The 25,000-nt window shown below is 43.4% G+C and overlaps 1 protein-coding gene across 1 annotated transcript in view; it reads right to left on the bottom strand.

Annotated features, from left to right (window-relative positions):
* Positions 1-25,000, bottom strand: part of PTPN21 (protein tyrosine phosphatase non-receptor type 21) — a gene marked incomplete in the record, with an annotated part of 110,163 nt that overhangs the window by 57,918 nt on the left and 27,245 nt on the right. The window contains 3 exon segments of the mRNA XM_073610695.1: positions 1,421-1,488; positions 5,891-5,988; positions 13,267-13,436. Coding sequence (XP_073466796.1) covers positions 1,421-1,488; positions 5,891-5,988; positions 13,267-13,436 — 336 coding nt within the window.

Genomic DNA, 25,000 nt, shown 5'->3' with positions numbered 1-25,000 from the left:
AACTTTGATTCCACTTTGCTTTACAGTAAAACATTTTGGGATGGTTTATTTAATGAAAGGAGGAAAATATACCATCAATATAATCATATATTTTGAAATTTGAGGAATCACCTGTATTGCACACACACACACACACACACACACACACACACACACACACACACACACACACACACACACACACACACACACACAGATAGAAGAGCGCAGCCAAGATTTGTTCACGTTTACTCTATACTAGTTGTGGGAACACAATCATTTGGCTTGCTGCCTTGAAAAGTAGTATTAGTATTGCACAATAAGTAGGAGGGCGCGGGATAAAACACACTTCTTTAATGGCTCAACAAGTGTCTTATAAGTATTACACTCATTTGAGTTAAAATGGCCGATTCCGAACTTTACGTCAAGGAGCTTTATTAAAATGTCATATTAGGTAACGTACGATCTTAGGGAAAATGGCCGCCGTCTTGGTGTCTTTATTCAAGGCGCTGGGCTTCTTCAAAATGGCATCAAATGCACTTCCTGTCTGGACGATATAAATAGAATCCTACAACAGCCAATCCGGTCCCCTGAGGAAGTCATGAGATGTAACGCGTAGGGCGTGGCCGGAGTATACCGCGGACCGGAAGTGACGTGCGAGGTGGCGTGAAACGCCAAATGTTTGTCTCTGTTTGGCACGCTTGCTGCTTTCATGTAAGCAGGTATTTTATTTAATACTTTTTATTATGGTAATACACTATTGGAGGCTTATTTACCTTACATGTGGATCGGAATATCGTTTACGAGGGGTGGAACCTTTTGATCTATATTATCTTGCTGTTAATCCTGGAAGTGAAGCTCAATGCTCCCATTGGATTTCCAAAGGCATTTAACCTTTACCCATGAGGTGAGAGTTCTCTGGTGTGGTGTCAGCGGTCTCACTCATTGGACAAATTGCCAAGTTTTTTGGAAATTTCATTTACACCATCTTGAATCACTGGATTATTTCTACTCATGGACTTTTTTTGCACTTATTTAACTATATTGTGTGACTACTTTTATGAACATTTATGGGACATGATTTCACATTGTTGCAATAATTCAACAAACTTTGATCGATGATGGATTGTTAGGTTATGCGCAAGATCACTGTAATTTCAATAGTTTTTTTATTGGTGTAGTTGTGAACACTATTAGGTTTTGCTGCATTTCCACTTCAAGATCTTCTATTTTTATTTTATTAAGTTCACTTATAGTAGCGCAGAGGACCATTAGAAATAATTTTTGAACAAGCGTCTTGTGTATTGGACGGGCAATCTTCTCAATCCGCAGGGAAGACCGCAAGCAAAATGTGGTGCAGTAAAGTGGAACAAAACAAAAACGAGACGGACTTTTCCTCAGTCTGTATGGAGCAGAGAGAGTTAACAACGACAATGCTTACCACAGGAAAAAGAGCGTATCGCTGCAGGAAATCCTGTGATTCATACTGGTCATAGTCTCCAAAATCAGCTGTAAAAAGGAAAAAAAAAAAAAACATATAAGTCACCAATCAACAGGCGGGTACAAAGCGTGGAAACTGCTCAGGGTGTTATTCACACAGGTCATATCTCTAATTTATTCCATCTCCACCCTGCAACTCCAAAACCACAGACAAGGTGATGCTGATCATGGGGTGTAGCTACTCAACTCAGGAGAAATATTCTGTACAATACTATACCAGAAAGATTAAATTCTGTACAATACTATACCAGAAAGGTAAAATACCTACCAGAAAGAAATACCTACCAGTATTCAAAAAAGTGGTCACTATGGAATATGTTTATCTATACGGAGGAGATCAAGGCTCTCTTGGATGTGGATCCTTCTGGTTGACGGAGATGGCCTTTTCCACCCATCTGGTCTTTTTTTTTTTCCTCAATGCCCCCTCCTTGCCTTTTTTTCCTGCTTTTTCCTTCTCTGGCTTTTCTCTCTCCCCCCCCCCCTTTTTTTTCTCTCTACCTCCTGTACTTCTAGATAAAATTTAGGCGCTTTCTGATGTATGGCACATTTGCTCCAGGCATGCCTCCATGATGGTGACCCCTTGATGAGATCCTTGCCTGGGACCTTCTTCCTACTGGCCAGACTGATGAATGACTGGTTATATTTCCCTTGCCCTTTCCTGGGCTAGGGAAGAACGTTTGTTAGAGATAGATAGATAGATAGATAGATAGATAGATAGATAGATAGATAGATAGATAGATAGATAGATAGATAGATAGATAGATAGATAGATAGATAGATAGATAGATAGATAGAGAGAGAGAGAGATCTGAGATAGATAGATAGATAGATAGATAGATAGATAGATAGATAGATAGATAGATATTTTTTCTTTTGCACTGCTTCTGGTTTATGCAAGGCCAGACTGGCCTTTAGGTCATATTTTTCCGATTTAAAGTGGTTGTAAAGTCACCAGGTTTTTCACTTTAATGCATTCTATGCAATAAGGTGAAAAACCTTCTGTGCAGCAGCTTCCCCCAGAGGCCCCCCCCCCCCTTTCTTATCTGAGCCCGTCCTTTCCAGCGATGTGCACAAGCTCAGCGACTCTACCCGCTGTCTCCGTCCTCATTTGACAGATTAATAGCAGCAGGAGCCATTGGCTCCCGCTGCTGTCAATTCAAATCCACTGACGCGGGGGGCGGGGCCAAGTCCTGCTGTCTGTGTCAATGGAAGCAGCAGCAGGACTCGTGAGCGCTCCCGCACGGGTACCCCAATGGAAAGCTGCTCTCCGTGGGGGGCACCTGATGCAGAGGAGGAGCCAGGAACGCCGCCGGGGCACCCCAGAAGGGGAGGATTGGGGCTGCTCTGTGCAAAACCCTTGCACAGAAAAAGTATAACTTTTTTTTTTTCAATAAACTAACCTTTACAATCACTTTAAGCTATTGTAAAAGAATTTCAGCTCTATCCGTTCTGCCCTGTATTTCTACTATACTGCGTTTGGTTTTCTGTGTATCTTGGAGATTTCCTTTTTTCTCTTATATGAATAAAAAAATAAAAAGAAATACAAAAAAAATAATAATAATAAAAATGAAATGCCTACTAAACTAACTGCACCGCCAACAATAAATCACATGCACAAGGGTCCCAACGTAAACCGTCCCAAAGACATAAAGTGCTCTTCACACTTTAATAGACAGAGAGACAATCTTACATTTGTGGATTCCGGGGCACACTGTTCTGTGAAAAGTTTAAGTGGCAAATTTTAAAGGCAACCAAATGAAATCAATGTACTCCCTTTAGTCCCATTCTGTTTAACAAGCTGTAATGGAGAACTTTATAGCTTGGCTCTTGGGAATACCACCCAGCACATGCAGAACTCTCATTGTAAACTTTTTCCCGCTTTGTCAAAAATGGAATCGTGAATATTTCCTATTGCTTCTTAAACACATTATTAAATATTTTGGTATTAAAGATTTAAAATGTTTTTTTATATAAAAAAAGGAGTATATTGATTTAATTTGGTTGCCTTTAAAATCACAATACAGGATTAATAATTAAAGTGGTTGTAAAGGCTGAAGGTTTTTTACTTTCATGCATTCTATGTGTGCCGCAGTCCTTACAGCCCACCCCCCCCCAAATACTCAACAGAGCCCTCTCTTGATCCAGCAATGTGCATGGAAGCCTCGGCTGTCCTGGGACTCCCTCTCCTCATTGGCTGAGATAGGAGTGGGAGGCATTGTCTGTGGGTGGGGGCAGGGCCGAGTCGTGGCTCTGTGTGTCTTATGCACACATTGAGCTGAGCTAGGGAGTGAGCATGCACCAGTGCCAGCATAGCAAGCAGCTTGCTATTGGGGGCACTGGTCATAGGAGAGGAACCAGGAGCGCCGGCAAGAAAATGGTTGGGGCTGCTCTGTGCAAAAAAAAAAAAAATTATTATATATATATATATATATATATATATATATATATATATATATATATATATATATATATATATATATATATATATATATATATATATATATATATATATATATATATATATATATATATATATATATATAATTTTCTGCTATAAAACATATCCAATAATTGAATGTAAAAAAAAGTCTTCATAAATTCAGATCAGAATATATTCTGCTACATATTTTTGATAAAAATAAAATCCCAATAAGCATATATAGATTTATTTGTGGAAAAGTTATACCATCTACAAACTATTTTATTTTAAGTTTTTTTTTACCAGTAATGGCAGCGATCAGCCACTTATAGCGGGACAGATATTGTGGCAGACATTCTGACACGTGACACTTTTTGGGAACCTGTACAGTTGATCAGTGCTAAACATATGCACTGTCACTGTACTAATGACACTGGCTGGGAAAGGGTTATCATCTACAGCGATCAAGGAGGTTAACTGTGTGCCTAACCCGTTATACTATACTGTGTGAGGTGCTTTTACTAGGGGAAGAGATGGAAATTTATTGCCTGCTTTGCAGGAACACAAAATCCAAATCTTCACACCCCTGTCAGAACGGAGATCTGCCCTGTTTACATAGGCAGATCTCCACTCTGTGTATTGTACCAACGATTGATGGGTGCCGGAGGATACAATGCCAGCACCTGCAGATCGGCTTCACCTGTGAGTAATCAGTGAGCCACCGGTGGCGCAAGCGCGCCCCCCCTAGGCGGAAGTGCAGAATCACATACATAATATATATATATACAGACACACACACACACACACACACACACACACACACACACACGATCCTGCACAGAAGTGCTGCCCCAGTGCTATAGGGCGGTCCTGAAGCTGTTAACTTGTTAACTGTATAGTATTTATGGATGGTGGCAATCTCCTGCCCCTAACAGAGTGAACCACCTTTTTCATTAAAGCGGGAGTCCTGCAAAAAAAAAAAAAATTAAAAGTCAGCAGCTACAAATAGTGCAGCTGCTGACTTTTAAAATAAGGACACTTACCTGTCCCGGGGGTCCAGCGATGTCGGCACCTGAGACCGAATAGTCCCTCGGTCCTTGGGTGCTGCCGCCGCCATTCTCTGTAAGGGAATCAGGAAGTGAAGCGGCTTCACTTCCCGGTTCCCTACTGCACATGCGCGAGTCGCGCTGCGCTTCCTAACTGGTCCCCGCTGTCTCTGGGACCAGTGTGTGTCCCAGCAGACAGCGCGGTGGGGACGGGAGGGGGCGTAGACTCCCGTGGGAGTATATGCCGGAAGTGGGTGCAAATACCTGTCTTAGACAGGTATCTGCACCCCCCTCCCCCCTGAAAGGTGCCAAATGTGACACCAGAGGGGGGGAGGGTTCAGAAAAGCGGAGGTTCAATTTTTGTGCGAACCTCCGCTTTAAGTGACAAACTTAGGATGCCCAAATCCAGCCTGCACATTTATACTTCCTCTAAAGCAGCCATCCTCTGCCAGGGTCTCCTAGGGTTCCTCCAGAGGTTCCTCAAGCTGTGGCTGGTTGACCTCCCATTTGATGGTGCCTGCATAGTTCTAGGACCAACAACACATGGCAAAGCCAGCTGCATGACACCAATGATCATTTTTGCACTCTGTAGGGGTGAAATTCTGACCACCCATGTATAGGAGCATTCTTCCCTGTGATCTTCTATGAATTGGTTTTAGCAGGGGGTTCCGAGAGACCTAAAAATAATTTTAAGGGTTCCTCTGGGGTAAAAACGGTTAAGAAAGGCTTCTCTAAAGCATTCTTTCATAACCTTTTTAACATCGAGGAACCCTTGAAATAATGGTGAGGTCTCAGGGAAACTCTGTTAATAATTAATTTATTTAGATGGAAGAATGAATAAAAAAAATTAAGAAATGTGGTCTGAACACAAAATGTAATTACTCAAAACACATCACTCGTTATGTTTAAAATGTACATTGGAAAACAAGCCACGATCATCACTCACCTTGAACAGCCAGACCAGCCAGCTGAATGGCCTGCTCCAGAGTACAGGGGATCTTCCCCTCCAAGATGTCCTTTTTCAGCTGCAGGTAATACTGGTATCTGCAAGAACATAAGAACACACATGAAAGATACCATTGAGGTTTATTTATTAAAACTGGAGAGTGCAAAATCTGGTGCAGCTGTGCATAGAAACCAATCAGCTTCCAGTTTTTTTGTTAAAGCTTAACTAAAGAAGCTGAAGTTAGAAGCTAATTGGCTACCGTGTACAGATGCACCAGTTTCTGAGTGCTCCAGTTTTAGTAAATCTACCCCAATGTGTCAGAAGGATGTTTCCATTGAGTATTATTATTCAGGAAATGTATAGAACCCCTTGTTCACTTTATTAGTGTAGCAAGGTTTCGGGACCTCCAAAAGGCCTAATGGTGACCCCCAGAGTCAGGGACAGCTGACATCCTTCTATGTAGAATGGGTTACAAGGCATGGTGGGTGTAATGCAAGGTAGACTGATGGGCGCCAGACACTTCTTGAATGCAAAGAGATTTATTGTCTCTTAAACAGGACTGTGGGAGAGAGGGTTGGGGCCAGGACACCCCTAAGTAGATGCAATGTTAATTGGCAGACTCCAAGATTTCTATAGGCAGACAGCCATGCAGGGAAAGGCATCCAACTAGACACCACATCTGCATGAGTAGGACTGCTGTCTCTTATGGTATCATGGTCTTGTAACAGTTTCTAACAAAGATTGCAACAAACTTCTTCACTTCTTCTACAACCACCTTATTGTAGAACTTCACTCAGTTGAGCTCTTAGTCTCTCTCGACTAACAGATCCACTCGCCACTGGATCTCCTGAGCTCTTCCAATCTTCTCACTCAGTATCTTCCTCAAGCGTCACCCCCGTGTCCCTGCTGGGTCCCTAACTTGGCACTCACAGATACTCCTCAAGTGTCACCCCACTGGCCTGCTCAGTCCCTGGCTTGGGACACAATAATGCTCTGCAAGCATCACCTCCACTGCCTGGGTCCCTGGTTTGGCACTTGCTGAAGTTTCCGAATTCTTCACCATCCCCGGTTGGGGAGAATACTGCTCTGGTACTTGCTTCAGCTACTCACTGTGGTCCCTGGTAACAAGGTGGATGGTCCCTTAGTGGCGACCTCTGACCACGACAGGTTCTCCGGCCGGCAGAACCACTACTTCTGGTTGGACTGCAAGCCCGCAGTCCCAACCCTACGCTGCTCTCTTGCTTCTGGGTAGGCACCTCAGACAGCCTAGCAGCCAGATGTCCCCAGGATAGGCCTTAGGTCTCTGGCCTAGCAGCCTGGGGAAATACGACACACGTCCACCCAGACAGCCGTCCAGGTGGCACAGAACCCTGATCACCTGACTTCACCCAAATAAACAAGTTATCCCAGCAGGCCAAGGTACTCAAGAAAATCCCTGCCCGTTGGCTGAGATACCCCATTCATTCTTAATCTGTCCTTGCAATGCCCTTGTCTTATCTAATGTCACCAGATACCCGGCCATCTAGCAACAAAAGAGAGAAGTGCAGCAATTCCAGCGTTAGGACGAAATCAATTGAACCCCTGACAATTGGCCAAGGCAACCATCACTTGGCAAAAAAAATGTATTAGCAACCCTGCCTAAACATCAGGGTGCTACATCAGGTCGGCCGTTCCAAGTGCTCCCATTGTGGTCAGGTCCAGGTGGTCCTTTCCATCTCCTTTGGAGACGTTCTAAGCTGGTACAATAATGTGAAGGTATTGTGTAAAAAAACATTTTTATTCCAACATATTTTTATTAATTTTCTTAAATTTTTTACAAAAACACATATACATTACACAAAATACAGTCATTCAGAATACATATTTAGCCTTTGATGTTCATTAAAGTTACGTGTAAAATATTTACGTAAGAAAACAAATAATAAATGTAATCCATATAAGTATATTCTAGGATGTTTAGTAGTTCCAGAAAATTAAGAGAGTTTGAGATTAGGGATTAGTAGGTCATTGTTTAATCGACAGGATGTTAAATGAACCTCGCCCATCCACGGAAGTCAGGGGAGTGAATATCGGCAGTAAACCCAAATCTGAAAAACCTAGACAGTTGACTAAATGGGGGGGGGGGGGGGGGGGGGGGGTAGACGGGAGAGCTTTTGGACAAAGCTAAAAATATTTGGACACAATGTCTTCATGATGTGTTTGTGTACAATCTATGGTATGTCGGTATGCGAGTATAACTTGTTAGAGAAGAAAATAGGAGAAAACGAGAGGAGAGCTAAAAGGGTCTTTGTTCTTCTTTTCCTTCTCTTTTTGAGAATATTTTAGGTTCTGTATCGGGATGGATTTTCTTTGAATCTATTGGCTCGTGTTTGTTGTAAAAAAAAATGTAATAAAATATGACCTAAAAAAAAAAAAAAAAAAAAAAATTTCCATTCAACAACCAATCAAAAGCCGGCTAATAGCAGCTTAATTTTAAATCTGTCAAGACAGAACTATAGGAGCTGCTTGCCTTTGAAGGTTTGGACTTCAAAATATCTTTATTTTTCCTTCTAATCCTGGTTAAAAACCAATACAGAGGCGTATGGCCTCCCTACATTTTATCGGTTGTGTACCAGGTCAGAGACTCGCCAAGGATTTTTATATTAGACTGGAACAGTGGTTCTCAATCTTATCAATCTTATCGATACCTTTCAAATAGAAGGAAAAAACAGTACTTTGCAGTGTTGGAAGTATGTATGGGAATAGAAAATACTAGCGAGCGCAAAATCTGGTGCAGCTGTGCATGGTAGCCAATCAGCTTCTAACTTCAGCTTGTTCAATTAAGATTTGACGGAAAAAAAAAAAAATGGAAGCGGACTGGTTACTATGCAGAGCTGCACCAGATTTCGCACTCTTCAGTTTAATAAATCCCTTAGTGTCACTGTGAGAATGAAAGTTCTGCAGCGGGTTAGGGGCAAATATGGTGGCTTTGTAAAGAATGAGATTTCTGAAGGGAGCTGGTGGCAACTATGGGGATGGGGTCTCTGGTGAGGGCTAAGGCTCTCTTGAAAAGGCTGGAGCCTTTACAGGGGCAATCTGGGAGACTGGATGTACTATGGGGGGTTAGAGGCTCTGCAGCTAACTGGGAAGCACTGTGGGAGCTTGGCAGGAACCATGGGGACTTAAGGCTCTTAAAGGACCTGAGGACATTGTTAATGGTTGAGGGGGACTATGGGCGGTTGGGTAGCAGTATGCAAGCTAGGAGGCACTGTGAGAGGATCTGCAGCTAGCTGGAGGCCTGGAAGGAGGGAGGCAGTAGCCCAGCAGTAGGTCATGGTCTGGGGTTAATAACCACAGAACTAGAATAATAGTATTTTTATTGTATGGCTAGATACAACAAGAGTATTTGAGAGAGACAAAAGGAACGCTGCTCTAGGTCGGCCCCTTCTGCACACACCCCACATACTTTCCACCATGGTGCCCACCCAGCTCACATGCTGCACTAGAAATAGGAAAGACGACTTGATGGTGGCACTCCAAAATGATCCACTTTATTGAAAATTACAGCATGTACAAGGCAGAGTGGGGGAGAGAAAGAGGTTGGCGCGTTTCGCATTTAATCATGATTAAGCGCTAAACGCTCAAAACGCGTCAATCGCTCTCTCTCCCCCACTGTGCATTTCTCTGCCTTGCATATGCTGTCATTTGCAATAAAGTGGATCATTTTGGAGTGTGACTGTTCAGAGGTCATTCCTATTTCCAAGAGTTTTTTAAACCTGAGCAAATTGAAGCGCTTTTCTAAATGCAACATGAGGATTCCCATTGTATCCTATGGTGCCTGTTCCCACAAAATTTGTGTTGCTTGTCCCTTGAAAATTACATGAGCTTCTTTGGGGGCAGAGTGTTTTTGGACCATATAGTCTTCAATGGTAGCACTCAAAAACGTTGAGCAATGTGCTTTTCCATGCAATTTCTTGCCTCTACTTCACCTAGTTCAGAGGTCTCCAAACTTTCTAAACAAAGGGCCAGTTTACGGTCCTTCAGACTTTAGGGGGGGCCGGACTGTGGCCAACATGAGTACAAAATGTCCCAGCATCAGTGGGATAAAACAATCCCACATCATTGGGGTCAGTGGGAGGAATAGTGACCCATCATTGTTGTCATTGGGCCCCATTGTTAGGGTCATTGGGAGGAATTAGACCCTTCACTGGTTTCAGTCAATAAAATAGTGCCCAAGGGCCAGATAAAAGCAAGCAAAGGGCCACATGCGGTCCCCGGGCTGCAGTTTGGAGACCACTGTCCTAGTTTAACCCCTTCCCGCGGAGCGTACACAGATGTGCGTACTCGGCTTTCCGGGGTTATACCGGGATGATGCCCACAGCTGCAGGCATCATCCCGGTACCGTTGTTTAGAGCGGGCGATCGGCTATCTGAGTATAACAACTGATGCTGCTAAAAGCCACTTGGCTGTTATACGTCCCCCCCCTCCCGCCGCCTCCCACCACTCTTACCGGGCCTCCCATTCCATCGGGAGGCCCGCTGACCAATCAGCCGCCTCTGGCGGCTGGGGGGGGCGGTTTCGTTCCAGCCTCCTATTCGTAAACACGGAAGCGACGTCATGATGTCACTTCCCGTTTATTCGGCTGCCAATGGCGCCGGTTTAAAAAAAATACACAGTATTCAGAATCGCCGTTTTCGGCGATCTGAATACTTTGAAGCGCAAAAGGAGGGATCGGCGGTCTAAAAGACCGCCAATCCCTCCATAAAGAGTACCTGTCACCACCTATTACTGTCACAAGGGATGTTTACATTCCTTGTGATAGCAATAAAAGTCATCAAAAAAAATGTTTTTTTTTTTTTTAAACACAATATATAAATATAAAAATAAATAAAATAAATAAAAATGTCCATAATAGCATACATAAACTATAGGGGTAAACATACACTATAAAACAGCGCTAATGTTGAGCAAAACTATATGAGAAATCATGCGGCCAACTACGCATAAAACATCAGACAGAGAAGTAGAGAGTCCGTGAAGTGGTCAGAGGAATGTCCATAAGTGACAATACAGCCGTATCCAAGTGTGCGCCTTCCACCGGTCAATGAAATTTCACCCTGTGTTGACACTCTCCCCCTAGGGGGTCAGACTCACCAGATCTGCAAATCATAAAAGCCTCCAAGAGCAAAAAGATCTCCTCAACACCTCTCTCTCAATCCCACTCCGGGGGGTTTTCAGGGGGGGGTCACAACTCCACACAGATGAGTAAAAAGAAAAAAAGTATGCACATAGCGTAATTCTGTTTATTGAAGTCAAAACCCACAATCTTCCAAAAAACCCTTCAATCTATATACGTACATTTAAAACAGTCAATCAAGCAAAATAGAAAAGGCTGCGTATCACCATTCAAAAGATCAGCCGGCTCGGTGCCCAGGGGAACAGGTCACTTCCTGGTTGTAGATCGGGCTGTGGTGGAACGCAAACCTCACTTCCGGCGTCGTGTAGGCCACTCCCTGACGCGTTTCGTCATATCCTGACTTCGACAGAGGGCGTCACGCCCTCTGTCGAAGTCAGGATATGACGAAACGCGTCAGGGCGTGGCCTACACGACGCCGGAAGTGAGGTTTGCGTTCCACCACAGCCCGATCTACAACCAGGAAGTGACCTGTTCCCCTGGGCACCGAGCCGGCTGATCTTTTGAATGGTGATACGCAGCCTTTTCTATTTTGCTTGATTGACTGTTTTAAATGTACGTATATAGATTGAAGGGTTTTTTGGAAGATTGTGGGTTTTGACTTCAATAAACAGAATTACGCTATGTGCATACTTTTTTTCTTTTTACTCATCTGTGTGGAGTTGTGACCCCCCCCTGAAAACCCCCCGGAGTGGGATTGAGAGAGAGGTGTTGAGGAGATCTTTTTGCTCTTGGAGGCTTTTATGATTTGCAGATCTGGTGAGTCTGACCCCCTAGGGGGAGAGTGTCAACACAGGGTGAAATTTCATTGACCGGTGGAAGGCGCACACTTGGATACGGCTGTATTGTCACTTATGGACATTCCTCTGACCACTTCACGGACTCTCTACTTCTCTGTCTGATGTTTTATGCGTAGTTGGCCGCATGATTTCTCATATAGTTTTGCTCAACATTAGCGCTGTTTTATAGTGTATGTTTACCCCTATAGTTTATGTATGCTATTATGGACATTTTCATGTTATAATTTTAAACGGCTGCTGTCTTTTTAAGCACTCAGTTTAGATACTGTAAGTCTTTTTTATACCTTTTATCTTCCAGTTTGTAGTTCTAGCTCTGTTTAGAAACATTAACTTATCCATTTGGCGCTGAGTGGTGTGCTGCAGGCCTGAGCAAACCTATCCATAAATAAAATAAATAAGAAAAAAATGTTTTTTTAAAAGCGCCCCCGTTCCCGCGAGCTCGCGCAGCAAAGAAAACACATACGGAAGTCGAGCCCGCATATGTAAACGGTGTTCAAATCACACATGTCAGGTATCGCTGTGATTGTCAGAGCGAGAGCAATAATTCTAGCACTAGACCTCCTCTGTAACTCTAACCTGGTAACCGTAAACAAAATTTAAAACGTCGCCTATGGAAATTCTTAGGTACCATAGTTTGTCGCCATTCTACGAGAGCGTGCAATTATAAAGCGTGACATGTTTGGTATCTATTTTAACATCATCGTTCACATTATACAAAAAAAAATTGGGGTAACTTTACTGTTTGGATTTTTTCAAATTCATGAGTGTCCCTTTTCCCAAAAAATTTGCTTTTAAAACACCGTGTGATATAAAATATTGCAACAATCGCCATTTTATTCTCTAGATTCTCTGCTAAAAAAATAAAATATATATATAATATTTTAGGGTTCTAAGTAATTTTCTAGCAAAAAATACGGATTTCAACTTGTAAACACCAAATTTCAAAAATAGGCTTAGTCATGAAAGGGTTATAGCTTTCCATTGTATACAACAATGCCTAAAAACATGTGTACAAATGTGCATAAAAAACTGTTCTAAATACTTGAAGAAGCTCAAGTATGAACCTAGCCTGACCAAATATACTTCTTATCTGACCTTTACCCTCAAGCTTATGTTTCAGAAACATCTAACACTCACTGTTTTCAGTGTATCAGACACAACCGAAACTGCAGGGGAGGATCTGAACACAAATACTGAAATTGAGGAGTCCCAACAGATTCACAACAGGCCCTATTCCTGGCAGCTAGGTGACCACCATACCAAAACATAGGAGTTCTAAGAGTGTTAGGAGAGCCTTGTACAGGTTTGTAATTGAAACTGTTGGTTACCAATGGATTTACTGTGATCTGATTTAAAACTATGCGGTTTCTATAAACATAAGAAAGAGGTTGCCTTGCCCTCACCTTGTGATCTCCTGCTGCAGTTGGGAGACAGACGGCACATAGTACACCACTCCGAAATACACGGTCGGCTCCAAGGCATATTTATCCAGCTGTTTCTTCAGCGGTTTCTCCAGGTCCACCCAGCGCTGCTGGTTCTGCTTGTTGTAGTACCACAGGCTGAAGTACGTCACCTGAGAACAGGAAGCAAATAGACGTCATCAGCACCTCCTGTGCACACAACTACAGTGCATCCGGAAAGTATTCACAGCACTTCACTTTGCCCACATCTTATGTTACAGCCTTATTCCAAAATGGATTAAAAATTCATTATTTTCCTCAAAATTCTACAGACAATACCCCATAATGACCATGTGAAAGACGTTTGTTTGAAATCTTTGCAAATTTAAAAAAAAAAAAAAAAAAAAAAAAACACACACGTACAGCTTAACCTCAATAGTGGGTAAATTATTGGGAGGGGATGATTAGGGACTATATCCAAAGAGTTACAGAGGAAAAGAATATCATTAGTGGTAATCAGCATGGGTTTACGAAAGATCGTTCCTGCTGGACCAATCTGACATCCTACGAGGAAGAAGTGAGCTGTAGACATGTTTAGTTTAGTTCCAAATTTGTTTTTTAACGAATTTTGAAAAAATTTGTTAATTCCGAAATCTCCGAATTTTTCAATTTCTGAAATTTCAAATTTCCGAATTTCGAATTTTCAAATTTCTGAATTTTCGGAAATTGGAAATTCGAAAATTGGAAATTTCGGAAATTCGAATTCTCATAAATTTGAAAAAAAGAATGAAAATCTGAAAATTTGAAATAATAACTAATAATAAATATTAAAATGATAAGTATTGGAATTTCCTTTCAAATTTGGCTGCTAGTGAACGTAAAGAGTACCAGTTTTTTCAACGTTATGAATTATCTGAAATAACGAATGCCGTATCTAAACAAATGGAATGTAATGATCTAATAATAATAAATAACAATAATAATAATAATAATAATAATAAAAAAAACTTTTTATTATTATTAATTTGTTCCATTCCATTTGTTAGATGCGGCATTCGTTATTTCGTATTAATTTGTAACTTCAGATACATTTGTATTCGTTATGTTAATTTTTGAATTTCCGAATCTTCGAATTCTGAAAATTCGAAAATGTGAAAATCCGAATTTCCAAGTTTACGAATTTCTGAAAAAAGCAAAAAAAAGAATGAAAACGAAAACAAACTTTTTGTCAGTGCACGTGTCTAGTGAGCTGCCATCTAGATAGGGGGAGGCCTGTGGATTTGGTGTATCCGGATTTTGCAAAAGCATTTGATACAGTCCCCCATAAACGCTTAATCTACAAGCTGAGATCTGCAGGCATGGACCATAAGGTTTGTGCTTGGGTAAAAAACTGGTTGCAGGGGCTAGTCCAAAGGGTGGTGATAAATAACATGTGCTCAGCCTGGTCTGGAGTGGTGATTGGAGTACCCCAAGGTTCTGTGTTGGGACCAATTCTTATCAATTTATTTATAAAAGGATATAGCGAATGGGATAAAGAGCTCAGCCTTTCCAGAGGACACAAGAATAAGTAGAGCAATAAACTCACATCAGGACACAGAAACTTTGCAGAATGACCCAAATACAATTATGGAGTGGGCAGACAAATGGCAAACGAGGTTTAATGTGGAGAAATGTAAAGTAATGCACTTGGGGGCAAAAAACATAAATGCTAATTATTCACTAGGTGGAAAAGCTCTGGGAGAATCGAGGATGGAGAAGGATCTAGGGGTCCTAGTAGAGGACAGATCGAGTAATAGCATGCAATGTCAAGCTGCAGCTACCAAAGCAGGCAGAATATTATCATGCATAAAATAAAAGGGATATACTCCAGGGATAAATCTATAATTCTACTACTTTGTAAAACTCTGGTTAGACCACATCTGGAGTATTCCGTCCAGTTCTGGTCACCAGTCCTTCGAAGAGATGTGCTGGAGCTGGAGAGAGTCCAAAGAAGGGGCAACGGAATTAATAGGAGGACTGGAGGACCTCAATTACGAGGACCGGCTGCAAACATTAAAAATGTATTCTTGCTGGAGATGAGAGGCTTGAGGGGGGACATGACAACGACCTACGAATACCTCAATGGGGATCTCAGCATAGGAAATAAACTATTCAGTCCTAGGGAGTGTATGAGGACACGGGGCCACACATGGAGACTGGAGGAGAAGCGGTTTAAGCTTAAGCTGCGCAGGGGGTTCTTCACTGTCAGGGCAATAAGGAACTCTCTCCCACAATTGGTGGCTGCGGGGAGTATGGACATCTTAAAAAAAAAAAAACACACACAACATAAAAGGGATATGGGAAATTATTATAGACACTGACACATGTACACCTACACAGGTTGAACTGGATGGACTATTGCCTTTTTTCAGCCTTACCAACTATGTACATAAGTCTTCACAGCCTTTGCCATGACACTCACAATTGAGCTCAGGTGCCTCCTGTTTCTGCTGATCATCCTTGAGATGTTTCTACAACTTGGAGTCCACATGTGGTAAATTCAGACAGACACACGCCTGCCTATATAAGGTCCCACACTTACCAGTCATGTCAGAGCACAAACCAAGCCATGAAGTCCAAGGAATTGTCTGTAGACCTCCGAGACAGGATGGTATGGAGGTACAGATCTGGGGAAGGGTACAGAAAAATTTCTACAGCATTGAAGGTCCCAATGAGCACAGTGGCCTCCATCATCTGTAATGAATTTAATCCATTTTGGAATAAGGCTGTAACATAACAAAATGTGGAAAAAGTGAAGCGCTGTGAATACTTTCCAGATGCACTGTAGATAAATGTCGTTCTGCTACAATCACACACAGAAAAGTGGATCGATGCCAATTTTGCCCCACAGGATGATCCAGGGAATTGAAGTAGATGCAAACCCTAACTGGATGACTTTTTGTTTGTTCTTACATTGTGTATCATTCAGTTGCCGTGATTTTTTTTTTCTGTTTTCAACAATTGTTATCCTTTTCTCCCTCCCAGTTTTGGGGCTTTTGATCTTTTCTGGTCTATAATATACAATACAAATCATGATCCGTGTCACACCACCTGTCCGCTCTGCTCCTTCATACATCAGATACAGAGTATTAATGCTAAACATGTTGAGACTTGCCTGCTTCAGGGTCTCAGACCTTAACAAATATCCATCTGTCCGCTTGCCAAGAGTTCACCACCTCCTCCTATTCCACCGTACAAGGCTAAAATTGCTGCACTAAAACATACCGTAGCCTCTACAACGACTCCCATGGGGAGCCTACAGCCTCAGGTATGTCTATGAATAAGGTCGGCTAATTGCAGAACTCTGGGAAGTCTACTGAATGCCTTTGCAGCGGTTTGCGCTGCTCAGGCCCCTTTCAAAAATGGGTGATCTGATCAGGTCCACCTGCCTGTTTTTTAGGCGGACCCGATCAAACCATTCATTGCCCTCTATGGAGAGGAGGATGTCAACGGATAGGTGTCCGTTGACACTCACCAACATCCAATCCGATCTACTAAAAACAGACGGATGGGGATCAGATTCCCATCTGGCAGATCTGATGACAGACGGATGGAAACAGACAGGCGGTTCGTTTCCATCCGACCGCCCATAGAGGAAAGTGGGCTGCGTCCGTGTCCGCTCTGCCTAAGCGGAGCAGACATGGACCTCTCATTCTCCTGCTCAGCGGGGATCAGCACTAGACATAGGCGTGCGCAAGAGGTGTGCCTGGGCACACCCTAATCCTGGGGTTGGCAACCTGTCAATGGTGGGCAGGTGACAGGTAAACCACAACCCTTCCTTGCTGACCCTCAGAACCTGGACAGGAGAGGTGGCGTGGGTGGAATTTAGTGGAACCGATCTGTATTTTCCTCCTGCAGCAGCTGAAAGTAGGCTTCTACTCTCCCTTTTGTCAACATTCAGCTGCCACAGAAGGAAAATATAGGGGATTGGTACTAATATATGCCACCCCCGACACCCCTCATTTCCCTGTTCCTCTTCCTTCTGTTGCCCGGGTCTCCCATGTGCTCCCTTGCTCCCCCTTCCTCCCATTGTTTCAGGATGGAGAGCGGGGAAGAGGCCGGTAAATATGTCAAACGCATATGTGTTGGAGCTTTGGGGTGCACACCCTAATGCAATAGGCTGCGCACACCTATGGCACTAGACATATGCATAACAAAAAATATTGTTTCGTTTCGGATAGATTTGTTATGTTAACTATATACACACACACACACACACAGTATCTCACAAAAGTGAGTACACCCCTAATTTAAAATGTCCAGATTGGGCCCAACTAGCCATGTTTCCTCCCCGGTGTCATGTGACTCGTTAGTGTGACAAGGTCTCAGGTGTGAATAGGGAGAAGGTGTGTTAAATTTGGTGTTATCGCTCTAACTACTGGTCACTGGAAGTTTAACATGGCACCTCAAGGCCACATAACTCTGAGGATCTGAAAAAAGAATTGTTGCTCTACATAAAGATGGCCTAGGCTATAAGAAGATTGTCAAGACCCTGAAACTGAGCTGCAGCACGGTGGCCAACACCATACATCGGTTTAACAGGACAGGTTCCACTCAGAACAGGCCTCACCATGGTCGACCAAAGAAGTTGAGTGCACATGCTCAGCGTCATATCCAGAGGTTGTCTTTGGGAAATAGATGTATGAGTGCTGCCAGCATTGCTGCAGAGGTTGAAGGGGTGGGGGGGTCAGCCTGTCAGTGCTCAGATCATACGCCGCACACTGTATCAAATTGGTCTGCATGACTGTCATCCCAGAAGGAAGCCACTTCTAAAGATGATGCACAAGAAAGCCCACAAACAGTTTGCTGTAGACAAGCAGACTAAGGACATGGATTACTGGAACCATGTCCTGTGGTCTGATGAGGCCAAGATAAACTTATTTGGTTCAGATGGTGACAAGCGTGTGTAGTGGCAACCAGGTGAGGAGTACAAAGACAAGTGTGTCTTGCCTACAGTCAAACATGGTGGTGGAAGTGTCATGGTCTGGGGCTGCATGAGTGCTGCCGGCACTGGGGAGCTACAGTTCATTGAGGGAACCATGAATGCCAACATGTACTGTGACATACTGAAGCAGAGCCCGATCCCCTCCCTTCAGAGACTGGGCCGCAGGGCAGTATTCCAACATGAGAACGACCCCAAACACGCCTCCAAGATGACCACTGCCTTGCTAAAGAAGCTGAGGGTAAAGGTGATGGACTGGCCAAGCATGTCTCCAGACCTAAACCCTATTGATCATCTGTGGGACATCCTCAAATGGAGGGTGGAGGAGCGCAAGGTCTCTAACATCCACCAGCTGTGGAAGAGGACTCCAGTGGCAACTTGTGAAGCTTTGGTGAACTCCATGCCCAAGAGGGTTAAGGCATTGTTGGAAAATAATGGCGGCCACACAAAATATTACTTTGGGCCCAATTTGGACATTTTCACTTAGGGGTGTACTCACTTTTCTTGCCAGCGGTTTAAACATTAATGGCTGTGTGTTGAGTTATTTTGAGGGGACAGCAAATTTACACTGTTATACAAGCTGTACACTCACTACTTTTCATTGTAGCAAAGTGTCATTTCTTCAGTGTTGTCACATGAAAAGATAGAAGAAAAGATTTACAAAAATGTGAGGGGTGTACTCACTTGTGTGAGATACTGTATATATATGGGAGTAAAGTTTCCATTTTATTAGAGCAGCACGCAGCTTGGCACTATTTTTTACGCTCAGGGAACTGCGCACCGTACGAGGGCTTCACCACTTTATTTATAAAAGCCGTGCCGTTCTTTTCCTGCAGCCGCCCACGCACTGCTCTGGCATACCCCGACATACGCTCCTCGATGACACAGGCCTCCAGGAATGATGTGAAGACACATTTAGCCATTCTTGCACTAAGACTGACATGCCAATCCACTGCCCAGCTACGTTAGTCATCAACCACCGGGGGCCATGAATCACATAAACCCACATCGGCCCGGTATAACGCAGCGCACCCAGGAATAGCAGCTCTTCATCGGTCGCCTTCCACTCTCTTTGGCGGAGGACAATGAGCCCGTTGTGACATCACGGCGAGAAGAGCCATCACAATACTACGGCAAAGAATTTGCTTTGGGCTACACAGCTTTCCAGTTGGCCGCTGTCCAGGGCGCCCGGCTTGCTCACTGCCCAGGAATGTGTTGCACAATAAAGCTCTCTGCATACCAGTCATTTTTTTGTTTCTGCAACTTGCTGAGTAGGTGGCCCAGATCTGTTTGTTTGTCAGCCATGGCTGCTGGGAAAAACAAAGCGTCAGAACCCTTGGGTGCGCACGGCGCGGCTGTCAAACGAGATGGTCTGTGGTGTCAGGTGCTCAGATACTCAGGTGTTGGCAGAGAGACCTTTTGTGGGTAAATTCCTGAGATGTTCTCTGGATTCCAGACTTTGCTGTTATCTGAATAGTTTCAGTGAAACCAGTGAGTCATCTCTGCAGATAGTAAGAGGCTTCTCCTATAAGTGCCTAACACTGCTATAGAGCAGAGATTGTCAACATTAGTGAGACCGGGGCCCAGTAAATTCTTCCAAAATCTTTCACACCCCAACAGTAAATAAAAAAAAAAAAAATTATAAAATACACACATATTATTTTTTATATATATATATATATATATATATATATATATATATATATATATATATATATATATATATATATATATATATATATATATATATATATATATATATATATATATATATATATATATATATATATATATATATATATATATATATATATATATAAAATAGTATTCAGACCCCCTTAAATTTTTCACTCTTTGTTGTATTGCAGCCATTTGCTAAAATCATTTAAGTTCATTTTTTTTCTCATTAATGTACACACAGCACCTCATATTGACAGAAAAACACAGAATTATTGAATTGTTGTTCACACAATAAAATACATAGGAATGAAAAAAAAAATAGCATTTAACCACTTGCCTACTGGGCACTTTCACCACCTTCCTGCTGCCCAGGCCAATTTTCAGCGCTGTCGCACTTTGAATGACAATTCCGCGGTCATGCAACACTGTACCCATATGAAATATTTATCACTTTTTTGAGACAGATAGAACTTTTTTTTTGGTGGTATTTAATCACCACTGTTTTTTTTTTTTTTTTTTTTGCTAAACAAACGAAAAAATACTTTTTTTTTTTTAAAGTTTCAGTCTTTTTTCGTTTGTTTAGCAAAAATTATAAAAAACAGTGGTGATTAAATACCACCAAAAGAAAGCTCTATCGGTCTCAAAAAAGTGATAAATATTTTATATGGGTACAGTGTTGCATGACCGCGCAATTGTCATTCAAAGTGCGACAGCGCTGAAAATTGGCCTGGGCAGCAGGAAGGTGGTGAAAGTGCCCAGTAGGCAAGTGGTTAAATGCAATTTTTTTTTTTCATTCCTATGTATTTTATTGTGTGAGCAACAATTCAACAATTCTGTGTTTTTCTGTCAATATGGGGTGCTGTGTGTACATTAATGAGGAAAAAAAATTAACTTAAATGATTTTAGCAAATGGCTGCAAAATAACAAAGAGTGAAAAATTTAAGGGGGTCTGAATACTTTCCATCCCCACTGTGTGTATATATATCCGTTGATCCCCGCTGAGCAGGCAGATGACAGGTCTGTTTCCGCTCACTGTGTCGAGACGGACCTGTCAGAGCCCCGCTCTCCTCTATGGGAGATCGGATGAAAATAGATCCGTCTGTCCATTGTCATTTGATCCGCCAGACGGATGGAAGATCAAATTTCCAACCATCTGGATTTAGCGGATCGGATGTCAGCGGACATGTCACTGCTGACATCCATCGCTACATGGAGCGTCCATTCAGGTCCACCTGAAAAACTGAAAGAGCCCTAAAAGTAGATATTTGAAGATAGTCAGACAGACTGGGGTAGGGTATTCCAGAGGATGGGGGCGAGGCTCGGGAGAAGTCCTGGAGGCAAAGTTGGGAGCAGGTGATGAGGGAGATAGAGAGCGTGAGGAATGAAAAAGGACCATTAGGTTGGTATTTTGAGATGTGGATGGCTTTGTAACTTGTTAGCATTTTGGATTTAATTTGTTGGGCGAGTGGCAGCCAATGGAGGGATTGGCAGAGAGGGGTAGCAGACGCTGAGCGGTTTGTAGGGTGGACGAGTCTGGTAGCAGCATTCATGATGGACTGAAGGGGGGATAGACTATTTAAAAGGTAAGCCAACGAGAAGGGAGTTGTAGTAGTCGAGGCGAGAGATAACCAGGGAGTGAATCAGGAGCTTTGTTCACATTGTGATCAGCTGTGATTGGACATAGCTATCACGTGGTAAAGAGCCTCCATGATTGTCTCTTTCCTCCTGATCTGTGATCAGCTGCATCCAAAGGACGCAGCGTTCACAGGTCACTGCCGATTGAGCCCTCGGCAGGGGGGTGGGGAGGAGCCAGGACCGCTGGCGGGGGGACACAAAAAAAGAGGATCGGGACGGCTCTGTGCAAAACCATTACACAGAGCAGGTAAGAATAACTTGTTATTTTTTTATTTTCTTTTGTATTTTTTATTTTATTTTGCAAGTTCTTTTGCTCTAGAATCACTTTAAGGGCTTGTTCACATGGGCAGCAGGGACTGCGGCTCTTCTGAAAAGTGATCCATGTTTGGATCACTTATTCAGGTGTTTGACAGGCAATGGGGGAGGCACCGTATCCCCTTCTCACCTTCTCACTGTCTATTTTACCCTCTTGAACCCCACACTAGCATGCCGCAATCGCATGCATTGCACAGGGTTGTGGGGCATTTGCAGAGCGTACGCAATCACGTGAATGGGTCGTAATTGACAAGCGATAGCGCACGCCAAAAGCGACAGCGGGTATGATTCCTGCTGTGTGTACATCCCTAAGGGCCGCTCCTTTTGCACATAAAGAGGGAAGGTTTGGGGGCTGGTAAAACCACAGCTCAACCACGGGGCTTTACTGTCCCTCAACCGCTAGTGTAAACGAGCCCTAAAATGTATTAAAAAGGGAGCAACAAGTCAAAAATCTGAGCCACTGTGATTTAAATAAACACAACAAAAAGCCCCCCCCCCCCCCAATTCATTTGTGTGGTAGGAAAACAAACGCCCAAAATTGTTAGAGTCACACTGGCATTGAGGCTACCAGAGGAAAAAAGCCCCCCCACATAATTTGCGTCACGGAGATAGTAGCCACCAGGGAAGTATAGCTCCAAAATAATTGCTATAAGTGGGATAGTGGCCTGAGGGGAGAATAGCACCCTAAATCATTGGTGTCAGTGGGATCATGAACCCCAGGACAAAATAATCCTCCTGATCATTGGTGTCATTGTGATAGAGGCCACCAGCAGGAGAGCAACACCAAAATCATTTGTGTCCCTGGAATTGTGGCTACCAGGGAAGAATGACCCTCCCAAACCATTAGCGTCAGTGGGATAGTATCCACCAGGGAAGTATAGCTTCCAAAAGTATTGGTTCAGTGGAAGAACAGCACCCAAATCATTGGTGTCACTGGGCTCGGGGCCTCCAAGGGAGAATAACGTCCCCCAAATTATTAGGGTCAGTGGGATAGTAGCTACCAGGGAAGAATAGCTTCCAAAATCATTGGTATAAGTCAGGGCCTCAAGGGTAGAATAGCTCCCCAAATGATTGGTGTCAGTTGGATCATGAAAGCCAGGGAAATATGGTCCTTCAAATCATTGATGTCAGTAGGATAGTGGCCCTCAGGAGAGAATAGCTTCCCAAATCATTGGTGTTAGTAGGATTGGGACTATCTGTGGTAGAATAGCCTCCAAATCATTAGCCGGATCATGGCCCCCAGCGGAGAATAGCCCTGAAATTATTGAAGTCAGTGGGATCGTGGCCCCTAGGGGATTATAGACCCTCAAATCATTGTCCTCCGTACGATAGTGGCTATCCGGGGAGAACAGACCCCAAAACATTGGTAGCAGTGGTTCAAGGTCCCCCAGGGGAGAATTCCTCCAAAATAATTGGTGTCAGTTGGGTAAGTGTCCTTAGTGGCAGAATAGCTCCCCAAAGAATTGGTGTTAGTGGGGTTGCTGCCCCCCAAGGTAGAATAACTCCCCAACCATTGATGTCTAGGATAGTTGCCCTTAGTGAAGAATAGCCTTCTAAATTTTTGGTGTCAAAAGGGACTGTGACCACCTGTGGTAGAATTAGCCCTCAAATCACTGCTAGTGGCACTGTGGTCCCCAAGAGAGAGTAGCCCCTCAAATCATGGTGTCAATAGGATAGTGGATAGTCCCCAAATCATTGGTAGCAGGGATCGTGGCCCCCAGGTGAGAATAGCCTTTCAAATCATGGGTGTCAGTGGGATAATGATCCCCAGGAAATATAGTCCTTCAAACCATTGGTGTCAGTGGAATAGTGGCCACCACGGGAGATTAGCCCCTCAAATTATTGGTGTCAGTGGAATAGTGAGCCCCAGGGGAGATCTGTACTCCTAAATCATTGTGTCAGTGTTGGTAGTCAACTTATCTTAGGACAGTGCCACCTGCCGATTAAGACCGACAACCCTACCGCACACTGCCCACCAGTGCCTCTCCTTCAACAAGCTTATTTAATGTGTCAGTGATGTTTTGGTGATGCTTCAATGAAGCTTGGCAAATGCCCTGTGTGTGTGTTGATTTTCTATTTGTTTTAAAGAAGCCCAATACTACCCCGCTCATTGGTACCCTCATTCAGCAGATCCCCGGCTCAGTAGTAACCCCCAGCTCTGCTGATCCTCTGGTTTCCTGATCCTCCTCTCGCTCTGGTCCGCGCTCACCTCATTGCTCCCATGCTTCACACCATGTGTGACATCTGCTAGTTTCTCCTGCTCTGGTCCCCTAGTTCTGCTGATCCTCGGCTGCTCAGTCCTCACTCTCCAGTCGGTTCACATTTTACTATAGCGTTCCCATGTTGCACACAGCATGTGCCGTCTGCTAGTTGCTCCTCTCCAGTCCGGACCCCGCTCACCTTCCTGCTGCTCCACCCTGCACACCAGATGTGACGTCTGCACCAGACACCCCCAGAATATAAGAAAGACATGAACCGGGAGTGACCTCTGATGACGTCTTCCGATTCGCTTGTTGGTTTCCCAGTGCATTCTGGGATACATCATACCCCCAAAACAAAGCTAAAGCCAAAAAAAAATCCTCTCAAAAGCTTTAGGTATTGTAAGTGAGCGTTGTCAGACTTCTATGGAGGCTTTGGGTGCTTTGAATCACCAAGAAAGCAACATGGGGTATCATTTTTGAAGCAAAGCAAACAGTAAAATATGTGAACAGGACTGTAAGGTAAGCATTTTATTTTTTTTTTTTTAACAGAAGATTTTATTGAACAAATCAGCATTACAATACAATAAATTAGTACAGTCAATGCGATGAGAAAAGTGACAACAGGATCTGCCTTCAATCAAAAGCCACTATTTAGCAGACATGTCAGCTATGCAAAGTCAGAATTACACCTAGCAATACTTCTTATGGCATTAAAGCGTAATGACCTCTTCAGGTGGAATAAAGTAGGCAACCATATGCAGTCAAAGCTAGTAGGGATGGCGGGGGGGGGGGGGGGAGGGGGGAGGGGACCGAGGAAGGGGTAGGAAGGGGATGGGGGGGGGGGGGGGGGGGGGCCGAGCATCAGAGAAATGACCATGAGATGTAGGATGTCCTCTAAAAATGTTTCACTTCTTGGTTATGGGGA

The sequence above is a fragment of the Aquarana catesbeiana genome, linkage group LG13 (genome assembly GCF_042186555.1).
Source record: "Aquarana catesbeiana isolate 2022-GZ linkage group LG13, ASM4218655v1, whole genome shotgun sequence".
Taxonomy (NCBI): Eukaryota; Metazoa; Chordata; class Amphibia; order Anura; family Ranidae; genus Aquarana; species Aquarana catesbeiana.
The sequence above is the reverse complement of the archived record's forward strand: the minus strand, read 5'-3'. Positions and strand labels throughout refer to the sequence as shown.